Consider the following 17,512-nt stretch of genomic DNA (forward strand, 5'->3'; position numbering starts at 1 on the left):
ACGCTATGCTTTTAACGACGGCGTTGATAGCGAAGCATCATCCAGCGCGGCGCACCGTCGCCACTACCGCCGTCGGCCAGCAATAACCATCGGAACGGCGAGAGTTTGACGGTGGCGAGACGGACGCAGTCTCCCGAAGGCTTGTGGGCCACTCCTACCTACTGCCGACGCTGGTCCTCCGATCCTTAAAGGTAAAACTTCAGCCCTTTCGGCAGTTTCCTTCGGATTTCGCATTTTCCGTCAATCGAATCCGTAACCCTTTCGAGACAATATCCGGCTCATCGTGACGATATTTTTAGATTGTATATGTGTATACATAATATATATCGAAGATTTATTGAAGATTGTTATGTAAAATGTCGTACATGATAAATTTCTAGGCATATTTCTTTGTCGAGGACTTTTTTTGAAATACATTAAATTTTGAGAATTTTTCTATTTTTGAAATGAGTTTTAGTCGCACATAAATTTAGAATCTATTATATAGAAAAGATAAAGAAAAACAAAAAGATGTATGATAATTAATCAAGATATTAATATTTTGCAACAATAGTGAAACAATACTATAATTATAAAAACTGACAGACATATATGTAGATCAGTTTTAATTATGCTAATTTTTATTATTATAATATTATAATATTATTATTATTATTATAAAAATATTCAATGATACGCATAAGTATCTCAGAAAATTTCAAAATGATTAACTATAATGCATGCCTTTCTTATAGGAAAAGTGAAATCATTATCGAAACACTGATTTTGTGCTTTAAATTTGATAAAAAAATAGTTGTGTATTTCAATAGTTTTGTATTACAGTTTGTTATCCGTAAACGTTATTTTTATTGTGTTATTATATTGTTAACGAAATAATAATCATTTTTATAAAATTTATTTATAAAAAGATATATATGTATATGTATACATATATATTTTCATAATTTTTAAAATCATGTCACACACGACAATATTATTTTCCTTTATTTTTAATGCGCACAAGAGAGAAAAAGATTAAGATAAATTTCCTACAAAGTTATTATTTACGACTGTGATTGCTATATATATCGACATAATTCCAAATATATAATTAGGACGGATTTAATGGATATTTCGTGCTATTTTAAAATAATTTCAAATGCGTTCTTTTCATACGAGTTCCGCTTAACTTTTGTCAAAGGATCTTTTGTTATAACTTTATTACAATTGTTGTGAGACGTAAACTGCATTCTTTGGAAACTTCGCATTCCTACTTTGTATCCGAAAATACGTGACCATCGACGAAGCGAAAATTCGACGAAATCGTCATCGTGACTCGGCGAGCCTCAAGACTAACAGAATGGCGAAGTGATCCTTGGCATGCTGCCACGTGGTATCATTTACTAAAAGTCACGATCGGGACGCATGGTAATAAGACGGGAGAGATAAATCAAAAATTGCAGTTAAACATTTTTGATCTCTGGAAGAAAATGTTGTCCCACAAGTACATGAAGCTATCAAGTCAAGCAGCAAGTTGTTTATTTCTATTTAGGAAAGGTAATGGGCTACAGATAAAAAAAATAAATCACTTGATCTGCTTTTAAACAAAAAAGAAATTTGAAAAATATCCGAGAAGGGTTTAAAAAAGTAGCCGAAATCTTAAAGCATCTTTTAAACATCTCTCTTTTCATGAAAACTCCATCAAATTAGGAGTACTAAAAGCAATCCAATACAACAGTAATTTAATTTATTTTTATCAAACACCTAGAAAAATTAGTTTTAAAAAATTAAGAAGAGATTAACTTTTGATTACTTTTCACAATTTTTTAAAAAGAAGAGTATTAAATCACACTATTGTAAGAGATTTTTTAATTGTTCCCCTCTTCTTCTCTTCCAACAATTCATAGAATCGACAAAGTAAATGATGAGGGGAAGTAAAAGCGAATGGAGATGAGTGGGCGAACGAAATTTATTTCCGACACTTTCGACCGATCGATTCTATTCATCGAGTCTACGCGTCGCAATTTTGACGGGGAATCACCGCGAACAAAAATGCGAACACACTTTCTCGAGAGGGAGGCATTTGTAGGCATCTACCTACGCTGCAACTCGCCCGGCCTATTTATAAAGCGCGACCTCGTGGCATCGCGCGTTCGCCACTACCGCCTACCTATCATGGTCGTCCCGCGTGCAAATCAACGCTGTTGCGCGCCGTGCATGCGTCTAGATTTCTTCTTCCTAATTTTCGAACGTATCACGAAAACGGGTCAGAGCTATTTTCGCGCGAAAACGGCCCTCAAAGCCACGAAAGGCTGCCGGCGACGGTACTTTGTTAAGACAAGCCGTATATCGGCACGCTTAGCATCCGCTTCCCTCTTCTCTGCCACTGCCATCATCGATGACAAAGTAGATCTGTCTATCGACAAATCTAGGAACATCGCGACGTTTGATCCAACTGCGTATCGCGTCAGATTTGGAATTCAATGTTTCGACACGTGATCGCAGTCTGTAATCTCAATTAAACATAAAATTAACAAATTTTTTATCACAAATAATTTCTTTTATATTAAAAAGTCTACGAATTATGATTTTGTGAAGCAATTTTTATAAGATCATTCCATATTCAAGTTAAATTACATATTTTAGCAGATCATATTCTTAAACTCATTCAAATTTAGAATATTGGAGAAACAAACAGAATGCTCTGTGCCTTTAACATTGAAAAAAAAAAAATAATTACTTGATAAAAATGTTTTTATTTTAAAAAGAATTATTTTGTTGAAAGAAAAGTGGAAAATTACATATATAATATTTATTTTTCTAGGCGTCCAGTCGAAGCGGCGTGCCGAAATGTCGGGAATAGAAGGTGAGGGCCTCTTTAGGAGCTCCGTCACGATCGTGTTGCTTGAGTATCATCGTAGATAGATAAACGAGTGTCAGTCGGGAAGAAGTCACGTGGGAACGAGCGTAATTCAGCGTATGCGCGCAAAAATGTAATGTTCAACAATATGATCAATCAGTATGATGTGTAACAATATGCAGAGCGTTATTAACCAAAGATTCTGGACGAACAGCACTCTGAAAACGTACCTCTGTCTACTGCCTCGGCTGGGGTGCGAACAGTTTACATTTCCCATCGCATTTCCGCGATGTAACGCCGTTTGCATTCGCCGCTGTTTATTAACAAGAAGCGTTCGCCGAGTCATCGATCTTTACGTAGCTCTGCAAAGCGGCCAAAAATAATAAGCATCACTTTTGTTCTTTTCTCCTCGACAGAAATTGAAATTTAAAAAATGCCAATTCAAAGCACATTCTTCTCTCATCGCTTTAAAATTTTTTTCTTCGACTCACAGAATATGAGACGCTCTAGAAGTTAGATTATTAAAACGCTCATAATAACAGGTCACCATATCTTTAGCTAATTTGAAATTTTGTAATTTTTGATGATATATTTACACAGAAATTAAAGTGACATGAAAAAGATATCAACTTGCCTTAAACAGGCAACATTAAGAAGTATTCTTAGTTTGACGCTTTCAAAATGAAGGCGATTCGAAGAATTTTTTTAAAGAAAAGTATAAAACATATTAATTCTAAACTTTAAGCGTTTATTAAATAACATTTCAAGTACATCTTGAATTTTTATCAAGCAAAAATATTTGTTTGTTTCAAAGTTATAGTAGTCCAACAAGAGTGTTTAACAAAAATTGTTATTTGTGGCAAACATGATTTTGGTCATTATAATCGCTCAAAATTAAAAAAAAAACCAAAAAGATTCTTAAGTGTGGTTATTGTGAATTATAATTAAATCGATATTTGCAAAATTCAAATTTTGCGACTTACAAAACTAATCAACCTTTTTTGATGAAAAATGAAATTTTTTTTAGAGATGCTAAAATTTTTTTATTTTTCAATATTCTTTTTATTCTAGCTTATTATAATTTTGAAACAAATATTTTGTTTGAAAAAAAATTCAGAATGTATTTGAAATATTATTTAATAAACGTACAAAGTTTAGAGTTAATATATTTTTCTTTAAAAAAATTCTCAAAAAAATCGCCCTATTTTCAGAGCCTCAAACCAGGAAGACTCTTTAAGCATTCTATTTTATGATACATAAAGTTTGGCAATCAACACATCAAAGCCTGTATAATTTTTCAAGCATCATCGCACTCACTCATTATCAAAACAAAAAAATATTTCTACTTTTACTGCGAATGATTGCTTCTCTTCTCTTTTCTATTAACATATTGTTTAATACACTTGCGTTGATGGATTATCACCTTCAATCATCTTGCCTTTGCAGATCCGCAGGACGTGTCGGAACAAGATGATACTCAGGAAGAGACAACGGAAGAGGAGACTAGCAACAGAGAGGAAATAGCAAGCTTAACAGAAGAATCGAATAGTCCAGAATTATTGGAAAGATTGTCCACGAAGGAATCCGAAAAAGAGGAGCGAGAAGAAGTTACGGAGATTGTACAAGAAGAAGTCAAGGAAGAAGTTAAGGAGAAAGAACAAGAGGAAGTTAAGGAAGAAGTAGAAACGGAGGCATCGAGTCGCGAAGAAACGCAAAAAGAAGAAACGTCGGATTCAGGTTGGTGTGTTGCTTACGTTTGTAATATTTGGAGATTTTTACGATTGCGCAGAGAAAGTGCATCGTTAAAATAGCAGGCAAGAAACTCTGATTTCTAAGAAATTTAATTTGATCGGATCGCCATTATGTTTTGATATCTTCTTTCTGGAAATATTTTGTTAGAAGGAGAATTTTTTATATAATATTTTTACATAATATTTTTTTATATAATACTTTTACATATTTTTTATATAAATTTGAGAAAAATAAAACTTGAAATTAAAAACCGTAGAATAGTTAAAGCGCGCGGCTACTTTTGAGATTAAATAAGTAATAAAATTTTGCTACGTGATCACGCTTTAAATCTCGCAAAAAGCTCTCTATTTTCAATTCGACAAAATACAGTTGAGATAAAATTAATCCCAATCGAATTCAAAGGTCGAAAATCTACCCGTTGATCTATTAAGATTGGCGTTTCTGCAACATCTCGCGGCTCCGGAATAGAAATTCTATTAAATAAGTCGCGCGAAAATTTACGGCGTTTACCGTCGTGTTTACCATCGCGCTTGTCGGAACCAATCGTCGTTGCTCACCAAGTCGTCGACGTGTTTGCGTTAGCACTGCCATTATTCGCATAGACGTTTCGCGGCGTTTATTTGAATAGCGACGTCAGCGAGATAGCTCGCTGCGAATATACAGCGATCTGCGTTTCTCGCGTGGCATGTTTCAAGGAAATCTAAACCTTCTTACGCGAACTATTTCGGTCGCGGTACACAGAAGTTCCCGCGTTATTTACAAATCTCACGCTCTCACGGCTATATACAGGGTGTTCCAGGGTCACCGCACCACCTGCTGACGACAGATGTTCGAGATCATTTGGAGACGATTTTTTTTTCAACGATAATGTCGATCGAGGTCATCATTTTTTTTTTTAATTTTCAATTTTCGCTACTATGTGTCTCTGAATATAAATCTTAAATTAAAATTCTATTAAAGTAAATTCTATCTAAATTTAACCGAGAAAAAATTTTAGCAAACTTGTAGTTTTAGTAATCTTTTAACTCTCCATAAAGTTTAATTTTGCAAAAAATCCTTTTTTTTAATTGTTTATAACTCGAAAATTATTGATGTTTCATGACATTTACACGGAAGAAAAATTGTTTCCAAATGATCTCAAGAATCTGTCATTTGGAGACACCCTGCATAATTACTTGATGCTATGAACGAAATGTTTGATGTAAATTCTTGAAATATGAAATGTTATGATATATCATAAAAACAATTAAAAATAAAATTGTTAACAGGAACAAAGAGATAAATAGTAATCGTAGCTTGAGATGAAAAAGAATAAACGAGTAGAAAAAAAAGAAAAAGAGTGCAGTAAAATTGGCACAGAGACAATAAAAAAGAACATTGCAGATTGAAACATAATGTGTTTAGAATATATATAAAGTAGAAATTTTTTATTACAATTTTGAATAATTCAATGCAAATTCTTTTAGATAAGCAAAACGAGAAAGTGCATATTATTCGCGAAACGCACGTAAACGTTACTGATTCTTTCATAAAAGTAAAATCATTTTTGAGAAGAAAAGAAAACTATCATTTCTGTCATTTTAATTGATTCATTGTATCTATAATAATCTACAAAGAGAAAGGTACGATGTGTAAATTTTTTCATCCGGAGAGAGGAATGGGAGCGATAGCAATGTAGGACACGGCAATTGGGGTGCGTCCAATGTTATGTATCTGTGCGCGTTCATCTGCCATAATGCACATCACGTGACTCTATTTGTTTTATATTCTCAATTTTTAATCAGCTTTCTATACAAGCGCATGACTTCGCTTTCAACCACCATTAATATGAGCAAGAAAAAGAAACCGTTACGCATCATTACTTCTGAATTTTTCAGCCTAACTTTCCTCTACTTCACTTTGTTATCATTATTATGTTATCATTATTATTATTCTCATGCGCTTTCATTTCCAAAAATAAGAATGAGAAGGAAATGAAACACGAAATTGCATTAGATCGCGATGTAATGAATGACAGCTGGCGATGCTCAGCTATGTATAATAAGCTGTTGTAAGAGATGGTGCACGCGCTAACAAGGATAAAGAAACGCGAGTGCAATTTTCGGGGCGGACTTCGCTTTGTGCGCGCGGGTAGTTTCGCTCCTCGCCTCGCCTCGCCACGCTTCGCTTCGCGAGCAGCTGCGGCAGGCGTCGAACGAGCGACCGAAAATAAATCCCCGCGAAGAGGATCCCCGTGCGTTGTTTTAAATAAAGCGAGCGTGTGCGCGCGCGATAGCCTCCGAAGCCGGTCAGCTTCTCTCGCGCTCCTCTCGCCTCTCGGCTCTCTCTTCGCGCCGCGCTCTAACTCTTCTCATCTTTCTCTTCCGCTCGCGAAAAAATCGCGCAGCGGCACGAGAGATACACGCTGGTAAAAATATGTGTTCTACTGTCAGTTGCGAATAGCGATCGGAACTCGTCGCTCTCCCGAGAGAGGAGGACATCAATCCGTGTCTGCGATACAGTCGAGTACCGTCCCGAGTCGCGTTGAAGTTACGCGTGCACGCGCGCGCCAAGCGAAGCGAATTCGCGCGACGAGCGGAAACCGGTTGTTTTACAATGCTTCTAACAAACTGCTCTTTTCGCGTCCCGCGCATCTCCTCGCGCGTGTCTTAAAACGCGCGACACGTTGACGTGCGGAAGAGAGATATTTCGAGTTGATCGGACGTGCGAAGCGCACGTTTGGAGAACGCGTGCCTCCTCGAGGCGACGATAAGCGAGCGCGAAACGAGTTAACGAGTATCGGTGCTAAATTATGTGCGAAAATTATGTGCTGTAATTTGGTTTTTAACTCGGGCTGTTTGGAAAAAATACTACTTGTCAAAGGGATTTAGAGTCGAGCGCATCTATCGTGAATTAAAGCCGATTGTTTTGATAGAAAAATAGTATTTCTTTTAATTATCCAAAGTATTAATTATTCTAGCTTCGTGCTTTGCTATTAATATCGTTTTTATATATATTTTGTGAAGTAATTGTATCACTATTTCTACGCAATATATCTCAACGCGATACAATGATCCGAGTATAAAGCGAGTGACAAGTAAGACAGGTGCTTTCAAAAATAAATATTAAATGCTTCGAAAATCTTTCGTGAAAGAGACGAATGTGCTCTCGTCAAGTAATAAATCATCGTGAAATAATTTCAAAAAACAAGATACGCGAATGTTTTTAAACAATAGATGCGAGTAATTGAATATATCTCAGTCTTCGCGAGAGAGAGAGAGAGAGAGAGAAAGATAAGCACCACTTGTCAAGATTTATGCTCGGACTTTTCAATCGTGAATTAAAAATAGCGATCGTTTTGGTAGAGAAGCAGTAAATTTTCTTCTGCTATCAAAGCAATATTTTGACGCTGATACATTTTCTCCGTTCAGTCAGAAAATATAGTAGGTATGCTTTCTCCGAATTGTATAAAAGTGTAATTTTATTTTAATGCTATAAAATTACTTTTCTATTAATTGCAAATAATTTATAATTTTATATTTAAAATTTTATATTTAAAAAATAATTAACTAATTTATTAAATATTCTTTTTTCACTTTATCTTATATGAGATCAATAATCTTTCTATTTTTCCATTATTTTGATACATATTATAATAATTTGATAATTTTATATATATCTTGGAAATTATGAGAAATTTATTTCTGAAATCTAGTTCCTGAATATGATTGCCTTTAACGATGCATTAGCAAAGATCTCATGAATTATAAAAAATAAAAAATGCGAAAAAAGATAAAATAATTCAGTCAATAAAAATCCGATCAAATCAAGTAATCTATAATAGAATATTTGAAAAACTAATATATATATACCTTCGATATATCTTAACTTACTCAGATAAGATATGTACAAATTATAAGACTCTAATAAAAAATTAAATAATTAAAAAATAAAATAAATATATAAGATCAATATAATTTTCTAAACCAACATCTGATCTGTTCTTCTTCAACAGAGCTGGCGGCCGTCACGAGAAGCGCGTCGTCGGACGACGGCGTGCCAGGTCCAGCGTTAGCCGCAGGACAGGCAGAATCGAGCGAACCGAGGGTTGGGATACCATCGGCGACCATCACCAACGACGGTAGCAGCGGACAGCAGTGTCGTCGCGTTGGCAGCGGTCCCGGCGTAGCAGTCGGTGAGTGGAATTCATTGCCGATACTGGTAGAACGTCTGCGCGAGGCGCTCGAGCTGTCCCTGACGTCGGGTTGCCGACGAGACAGCGGCGACGAGCCGGCGGCGACGTCGCTCGCCGAATCCGAGGGTAGCGGCCCCGAGCGTACCCGCGCGCGCCGTTCCTTGGAGCAGGCGTTGCTCGACAGCCACGAAGACGAGCCGAAGAAGGACGAACTCAAGTTCCTGGAGGATCTGCTGCTGTCGGACATCCAGACTGCGCTCTCGCGTTTGCGCGAGACCCTAGAACGCACGGACGTTGCCACGCTCGCCAAGCACGGTGGAGTGTCAGATCCTACGAGCAAGCTTCATCTCCTGCGACTAGTGTCCAGTTTGTTGTCGCGACTGCAAGTGCCGGAAGAAAAAGAGAAGGCGGAAACGGAGGGCGACGAGAACGGCAAGTCGATTGGAGCGCAGAGTGGTATTGCCGCGTTGCCCGAACGAAGGCGTCGCGCTGTCAGACATACCATCGGCGTCTCCGCCGAAGAAATCGCGCATGCAAGGAAGCAACTGGAGGAGAGCAGCGCCGATCTAGCAAGACTAAACGACCAAGTATCGGCTCGACGACGGGAATCGTTGCTGCCCGCGTCACGTAACGCGACGAGTAACGATAGACACGTGGAGGAGATCCACGACAAGTACACAAAAGACGTGATTAATCAGCGACAGTCTTTGCGTGACAAGAACAAAGATTCTCGTGAGGATACCAGTGCATATCGCTCGCTGATTCCGGCGCAGATCGCTTACGCAGATCGGCCGGACACGATAAACGGTGAATTGAATCTGCATCAGACTCGACGTCGGGGCAGCGTAGATAGTTATCAGGAAAAAGAGAGCGACGACGAAGAAACCGCAATCAGAAAAGCGAGTGAGGAGCAGAGTCAAGTGACGAAACTTGCGGCAGTGCTTCGGCAACGCGCGGAATTGATCAGCGGAAACAAGTGCAACAACAACAACAATAATAATAACAACAAATTTACGGTAAAAAAGTCGAAAATCAAGCGCGCAAACACCGTTGACATACCAAGCTACCTGAAACTACAGGCCGAGAGACTCGACAATCCCGGTTGCGTTCTACTACGACGTCCCATCAACGTCAGCGACAAGATCACCGCGAACACGTCTAATCTTGCTATACCATCGTTCCATCCCAAAACGGAGAACGATAAAAAGTTCCTCGCCCTGATCAACCGGAACAACGAGTCGCAGGCGTACAACGCCGCGCCCGGTTTCATCAAGTCTTTCGGGTACACCAAAACGACAGATATGTCGTCATTGACGAACGAGAACTGGAATAGTCGGTTTTCGAACATCAAGACCGCCTTCGATAAACCGTCCCCCGCGAACGAGATGGAAAATAAACTGTCCCCTAAACCGCAATCAGCAAAACGCTTCCCGATCGCGCCTCCTCAGACAATGAACAAGAAGACACCAATCAGCGATAAAGCGCACAATGGTTTCCCATTCGCGAACGTGTCGAAAGTGGACGCGGGCTTCAGACACGCACCCTCGTCGCTATTTCGGAAGATCGAGAAGACGCAGAGGCCAAAGTCTCCGCCTGGCTATCACTATCAGAGGGACAACGCGCCACCGCCCGGAAACACCTTACGCGAGAAGGCTAGGATTATGTTTGATCGAGACAGCAACGTTTGTCAGTCGCAGCCTCCGGCGAGGTTCAACGCAAAGGAAGACTCCCAGAGATCCTCCTTCCCGCGACCACCATGGCTCGAGCATACGGATAGGCAGATCGAGGGAAAGTCGAACAACACAGTCACCGAGAACGGACGGCTCGATTATCGGCTCTTCTGCAAGCAATTCGCGCCCTTCGTCGGCAAGAACACCGGTATTCCAGAATCCAAGACATCGCGAAACAATGAGGAGTCCCGTTGCAAGCTCAACGAACACGTTGCGCCGTCAAGCGAGAAAGTCGGTGTAGTGGACGGAAAGATTTCTTTTAGAATGTATCCCGAGAAAGAATCGCAGTATCGCCCGAACGAGCCGCGTCGTGTCGCGATCGAGGAACGAACAGATCGGGACAAGTTCGACCATCGCAGCGAGAAGAATACTTTCGAGCCAGTCGCGGTGCGCGACAATAAGAACTCAACCGGAAATGGATTTACTGGAAATGCGACGCTAAGAGGTAGCTCGTCTGTGGCTGTTCAGACGGGCGTCCATGGCGATCATCATCTGGAGGAGGCACGCGTGTTTCGGGTGATTCCTAGAGTCTCAACTGGCCTGCCATCCACGTGCAACAACGCGTCTGTCCAGACTTGTGACCAGCCTGAAATAGAGTTCAAGGAACAATGGGCAATGCCTCAATGCGATGACACGATATTGGATTCGAGATATCGTCCCGCTGAGGATTCGAAGCATTTCGTCCTGGATCACAATCGAAATTATCGTATCATAGTTGACGATATTCCAAAAAACAAAACTTTGCCGTTGGTGAACAAGAACGTGTACGATATCGTCGAGGAAGACACTGTTCGTACACCCGACCCGATGGAGAAACTTCCTTTTCCAACAATTTTTGGTTATCAATCGCCAGAACAACGCGAGCAAATCTTCCACACAAATCCGCAACATGAAGATAGTCTCTTGTCTAAACCAGTGATGGATAATCGATCGCGAATACAAGATTATCCGCCTTACGTTGAATCCAATGTAGAGCCGTTCCAAGAGAATCAAATGCCGAACGTGACATCGCGTGAGATCGTCGAGGAAGATTTCTCGTATACGAACGGCGTTTTGCCAGAGGAACAGAATATCCAAAATCAGGACATCAGCGCGGACACGGGTGTTATCACACGATATACCTGCGCGATTGCAACCGTCGCATCCACGGACATTCCGGAGTTGCGATCCGAGCCGGAAACTAGCACAACACCCACTCCTTCATCGTCCTTGCAACTCCGATCGCGTCCGATCGACAACAAGATCATCACGACCGAGGATGAGATACGCCGGCACAATATGCTTCAACAAAGTCTGGTCCGTCGGCTGCAGAATGAGCGTGTGATGCTAAATGATGATCATCACGTGAATCAGTCTGACAACTTTAATCAATCCAGCGATTTTAATCCGCTTCTGAATACTTTTAATCAGCCAAAATGTCTCCCGCCCGAAGTGCCGAAAAAACTGGAATTGCCGAGAAGATTGGAGCCACCGAGAAGGTTGGAACCGCCAAGAAAATTGGAATCGTCGAAGAAGCCGGAATTATCAAAGAAACCAGAACCGAAGAGACCGAAATATCCACCGATGGTCACCGGTGGTTTGTTGTCGGTAGCGCCGTCCTCAACATTCGGTCCGACGAATCGCGTCACCGCGCTTAGAGGACAGTACGAGCTGCCGAAACCGGAGACAGAGCGAAAGGAACGCTCGCCGATTCCGAACGGCGCAATGGATCCGAGCGATGAATATCTGGTATCTTGCGCCAATAAACCATCCAGATCCATCGTCCTGTCCAAGTCCGAATCGTGGCATCAGCTGGCTCTCTCCAAAGGCTCGCCGCGTCCGTCGCAGATCGACGGTTCACCGCAGCCTCTCAACCGAGGCGCGTCCTATCTCCCGAAACCGCCGACAAAGCCAAAGTCGCCGTCGTCCTTCAAGATGAAGAAGCAATACGAGGCGTCCTCGTCCTCGATCAACGTGAAGAGAATGGAGGACAAGATACGTAGGTACTTCGACAATCCGACCACGAACGACAACACTGCGGAGATGAGGGACTCGAAGAATAGGCGTTTCTCGTCGCGCGATTCGACGACGAAGGGTCCGATCGCTCTGTCCAGGAGTCGCACCATGCCAGGAATATCCGACGGGAGTCTGCGCTTGTTGATTTCTGCGCCGCAAATTCCCGCGATAAATCTCAACAGCGCTGAAGTGGACAAAGTGTTTGATGACATCTTTGAAGAGGCTACCAAAAACGACGATCATCGCTTCTGATCGGCCCTTCCTCGTCCATGTCGTGAATCTTTCGCGTTATGTACGTGAGAGATTGATTGCGACAAAAGTGACGTCCGTCCAAGACTTTTAAATTCTTGAAGCAAGTCTGCGCCGCGCTGAACATATGATGATAAAGACATTTGTACGATCGCTGTTAATCTTGCTCGCTGCATAACGATATAGATCGCTAAACTGTGATTTTACCCAACTGACTGCTGTAATTTTAGATAACGCATTGTGTCGTTTGTTAGTTAATTCTAATCAGACTATTTAAATTAGAAATTTTACATAGATTGTTGTTGGTTGCTTATTTTCTTCTGAAAGGAAAATTTGTTCCCGTAAACATAGATTTGAAATTAATTATGATTTAACTAGACTTCTGTTTCCTTCCGAGTTTACTTTGATCGAATTATTTAATGAAATTAAAATATTCTTTTCTTTTTATAAAAATAAATTCAGTATTATCTGAGCGCATTTTATGTAAAATGCGCCACGTATTTTATTAGAATCTATAAATTAAATCATTTTTGATAGTTAATTGTAGAGAAAAAAGATAATTGAAGAGAAAGATAAAGAAGCTGAAAGAGCATAGTTTCGTTAGCGCGCGATTATATGGGCTTAATTCTAGACCTGATTCTACGGTCTAATTGACTGTACACACATAATTCTCTGTTTTCGCGGAAATTACTCTACATCTGACATTTGAAGCTCTCTCTTCGCACGATCATCACGAGATGATGGACTTAACGCAGATTAGAAGCCGTTTTTTCTGAAGAACAGGAATGTGTTTCGTGATGTAGAACTATATAGCTAGTTATCTACGAAGAAGAAGCATATTTCGTGCGGAATCGACACTCATAATATGGTCTTCGTCCATTACGAGAGACGGTAGTGCAGATCGATGCAACGACCATCATCATACGCCGATGTTATCTTCTTCGTTCTTCTCGACCAAAATAGTCTGACACGTGTGGAAATATCAGTGCGTCAAGAAACAAAGCTGTTGTACAAAGTCTTCTCTAACTAGCAAAAAATAAAAAGAGAGAAAGTTAAAGAGAGAGCACCGTAATGCATCGATTCCGCCGTTATTCGTGCTTGATGCGCATTACATAGTTACGCGAGGCATGCAAAATCTACATATTTAACAGTCACGCGCGTGACGCACGTGACGTCGTCGACACGAGCGCATTTCGGGTGTGCCTCATTTCTTTTATTATTTTTTTTTTAACTCGAAATCTCGCGACGCGCACGTCCCGCGGACGGACTTTGAGAGTCGCTACAGGATCCATGCCAATCCCTGAATAAAGCAGTGAGTCACAGCCCTTATTTTTGTTGATCCTTTATTACGCAGTAGCGTACAGTTTGCACTGCTGTGTATAGAGTGTGTGTAAGAGTGTACATTATCGTAGTGTACGAGTGCCGAGTGTTGGTACGTAGCGGAGCATAGCGATGGCTGTGGTGGCTCAATTAACGCTCAATCTCTCGGAAATGCTCCCCGAATACGGATATTCGGAGATGAAAACCGGATATACGATTCTTCACTACTTGAACGCAATGTATTTTACGACATGCAATATTACAACACATTTATTTTTACACACACACACGTACATACACACGCATATATTGTGAGTTATAGTATAATTTAAGATTCTTTATATTTTATATTTGTGAAATACTTTGCAATGCTTGCCAAATAATATAGTTTAAGATAATGATCAATATTACATAATAATATGATTTAATATTGCACAATACAACCGTGTATACATATTTCGCATTATAGTAATATATTACATTTAAATTGTCTTTGAGAATGGACATTTTTCTACAGAAGACATTTTTTTTATATTGAGTTAGCACAGAGACAATCTTACTATGTGTATTCGCGCAAACAAAATCATCTATTTTCATGCACAAAGAAATATAAATTTATTTAACTTTAATATTCTACTAATTTATTTGAAAAATGTAATTAAAGATTAAAAGTCAATTAGGAGAGTAACAATCTCTATGATACTTTACAAAATTTTAATTACCAAACAGATTCACCACTAATAGATGTGTTAAAGAATTCTCAGAATAAAATTATATATATTTTTGAAAATAGAAGTGATACTTAAAGTAATATTCTTAAGTATTTTTTCTTTCTTATTTAGGATTCTTATGCATATTATAAAAAATAGCGAAATTTAAATTTTTATGTAAACGCAAATTTTTATTAGTAAATCTACCCCGTACTTGCCGCCACACCTCGTGACAAGTCCCCGTGGGTACAAGTGCGTGTGTGTGCGTGTGTATACGCGCACGAGTACCTATCTACTCGTGCATGTGTGGCATCAATCGACAAAAAAATCGATTCTGTTATTATCCATTTTATAATCTGATCCATAAAAAAATAGTTTCTTTGGCCAGAGTTACTAAGAATTACTTGGAAAATTAATATTTATGTAGAGACGCACATATATACGTTCTTCACGATTATCAAACCTGTTTTTTTTTTTTGTACTAAAATTTAATTTGTTTGTAAGACAATTAATGCATGTCGCCCGCGCGCGTTGAAGGCATGCGGCGAGAGTGAGAAATGAAAGATTTTGCTAGATCCAGTTTTCTAATAATTTACCTGTTTACGCCTTTGACATGTATCAGGATTCAATTACAGGCAATTAAAATAGATATAGAGATTAACATTTCGGTCAAATTTTATGCATCTCGGCACAAGTCTAACATATTGTGCGCTTTTAAAGCGCTCCTCGATGTAGTTCTACAATGTATCCCATTCATTTTTCAGTCCCGAAAAAACCGCTGTCGCCGTTCGCCAAGTTTCGTCAGCTCGATAGGCAGAACAGCGCCCCTTTATCGTCAAGGTGAGAATAAACAATCGAATATATAAATGAGACGATATAATTAATAATCACATGGATGATCCAGTGTGAAGGAAATTATCAAGGAGGCGAATCTATTGTTGCTAAAACAATTTGAAAAAAGATGTTCTAATTTTATTAACTTATATGTAGATATATGTCTCTTATTTTATTGTAATTTTTTTTTTATTTAGTCCTGTAAAATCACCAGCGACCGAATTTCGATTCAAATTTACCGAACCAACTGTACGAGACAATGCTGTGCAAATTAAAGAACGGCTGTTGGCATGGTGTCGGTCAAAAACCAAAGAGTACGAGGTAAATATCTTATTCGTATATGTGAGATACTTATCGAATCGATGTACAAATATTCCCTATAACACAGACATTATAAGCGATGTATCTTTAAGAAAAAATATACGCTCTGAAAAATTAATGCGTTATTGGATTATATACATATATTCATTTAATTTCTTTTCTATATTTTAGAATGTGCAGCTCGATAACTTTTCGACAAGCTGGAATAACGGCTTAGCATTTTGCGCGTTAATTCATCACTTTAGACCGGACGCTTTTGATTACAATTCTCTACGTCCGGAGAATCGCAGGAAAAACTTTGAACTTGCTTTCACGAAGGCCGAGTAAGAAATAATTTCGAATTTTTCTTCGAGTTTCGACATTATCGCCATCGTTTTTGTCTAAACAATTTTCGATATTATTTAAGCATTTGTCATAACATTTTGTCTTTAATTTGCCAAGAATTCGTTTGTTTTCTTTCGCAGCGAAGTCGCTGGAATCGCGCCATTACTTGATGTCGAAGATATGGTGATGATGCAACGACCGGATTGGAAGTGCGTCTTCACATACGTTCAATCCATCTATCGTCGCTTTAAAGATGAGGACTAATTTTAAAAACGCAGCACAGCACAATTCCATTTAATACCAAGATAGAACATGTTGACCGCTATTTTTGTAGAACAATGTTATCCATTTAATTCGTATGTGGTTTATATGGTAAAATTGATGTTCCTGCAACCAGATGCGAATCAAATTTAAGGTAGTAAGCGTAGAATTTCAGATTCAATGACAATGTCTTCCAATGATAATAATGATAATAATGATGAATCAAATATCGCGACTGCCCGAGAAGCTATGTACTTGTACGTATCTTATATTTTCATATTTCGCATATTTTCTTGGCACAGCCTTACTAACGCGTAACAACTTTCTACCGATGTCAACGTAGCAGCTAATGATTTCCTCAAAAATACACGATGATATCATATACACATGTAAGCGAAGTACTGTCAAATCGCTGCCAAATAGCGTTAGCCATCGATATTATAAAAAACTAATAAAAATGTCTTGAGAGAGCACCAAAGAGATTTCTCAAATAAATATGTGATACGAGAAAGATTTCTCCTTATTTTTTATCCTTTATATATATATTTCTTTAAAACAAGAATATATTAAGAAAATTATTCATCAATTAAAGTATTTACCAATAACAAGATTAGTCATATTAATTCTTGCCGAAAAAATAAATTAATAAAAAAGACTTTAAAATACAAAAACATATATATATTTACCGTCTTTTGAAAAAATCTCTAAACATACCTATACGTCTGCCATCCTCAAAGGATTAATATATTGATCTTTACTGTGCGGTAAAATCGGAACTCAATGATTGTCTCTCAGTGATGACGATGCAATTTCTAATTTGAAAGAAAAACAAATCAGCCATTAGCTGGCGATTATCTCGTTAAAAACACATATAACGGCCGTTTGTTTGAGAGTAGATTTTTGCCTAACTGTATACAGTCATGCTGTATACAGTACTACTATATATATATATATAGTAGTACTGTATACAGTCATGCTGTATACAGTACTACTATATATATAT

The 17,512-nt window shown here is 38.8% G+C and overlaps 2 protein-coding genes across 4 annotated transcripts; both read left to right on the forward strand.

Annotated features, from left to right (window-relative positions):
- Window positions 1–35: 35 nt before the first annotated feature.
- Window positions 36–15,609, forward strand: LOC126855256 (uncharacterized). Of its 3 annotated transcripts, XR_007688213.1 has the most exons (5): window positions 36–191; window positions 2,804–2,845; window positions 4,286–4,576; window positions 8,586–12,884; window positions 15,534–15,609. XR_007688213.1 is itself a non-coding variant. In XM_050602731.1 (4 exons), the coding sequence occupies exons 2-4, from the start codon at window positions 2,830–2,832 to the stop codon at window positions 12,740–12,742; spliced, it is 4,464 nt and encodes a 1,487-aa protein (XP_050458688.1). In that variant the 5' UTR covers window positions 36–191; window positions 2,804–2,829; the 3' UTR covers window positions 12,743–13,800. The 3 variants fall into 3 exon arrangements, 1 of the variants encoding a protein (XP_050458688.1); XM_050602731.1 differs by lacking the exon at window positions 15,534–15,609 and having other exon boundaries at window positions 8,586–13,800; XR_007688215.1 differs by lacking the exons at window positions 8,586–12,884; window positions 15,534–15,609 and having other exon boundaries at window positions 66–191; window positions 2,804–2,972; window positions 4,286–4,434.
- LOC126857069 (smoothelin-like protein 2) lies at window positions 15,512–16,512 on the forward strand. Its single transcript, XM_050606169.1, has 4 exons — window positions 15,512–15,609; window positions 15,801–15,924; window positions 16,096–16,247; window positions 16,389–16,512. Exons 1-4 carry the CDS (start codon window positions 15,512–15,514, stop codon window positions 16,510–16,512), a joined length of 498 nt encoding a protein of 165 aa, XP_050462126.1.
- The last annotated feature ends 1,000 nt before the right edge of the window (window positions 16,513–17,512 follow it).

The sequence above is a fragment of the Cataglyphis hispanica genome, chromosome 2 (assembly GCF_021464435.1).
Source record: "Cataglyphis hispanica isolate Lineage 1 chromosome 2, ULB_Chis1_1.0, whole genome shotgun sequence".
NCBI lineage: Eukaryota > Metazoa > Arthropoda > Insecta > Hymenoptera > Formicidae > Cataglyphis > Cataglyphis hispanica.

Coding starts and splice junctions, on each gene's coding strand:
- LOC126857069 (XM_050606169.1), top strand. CDS start 15,512: ATGTATCCCATTCATTTTTCAGTCCCGAAAAAACCGCTGTCGCCGTTC. Junction 15,925..16,095: donor CAAAAACCAAAGAGTACGAG/GTAAATATCTTA, acceptor TCTATATTTTAG/AATGTGCAGCTCGATAACTT. Junction 16,248..16,388: donor CTTGCTTTCACGAAGGCCGA/GTAAGAAATAAT, acceptor TTTCTTTCGCAG/CGAAGTCGCTGGAATCGCGC.
- LOC126855256 (XM_050602731.1), top strand. Junction 4,577..8,585: donor AGAAGAAACGTCGGATTCAG/GTTGGTGTGTTG, acceptor CTTCTTCAACAG/AGCTGGCGGCCGTCACGAGA.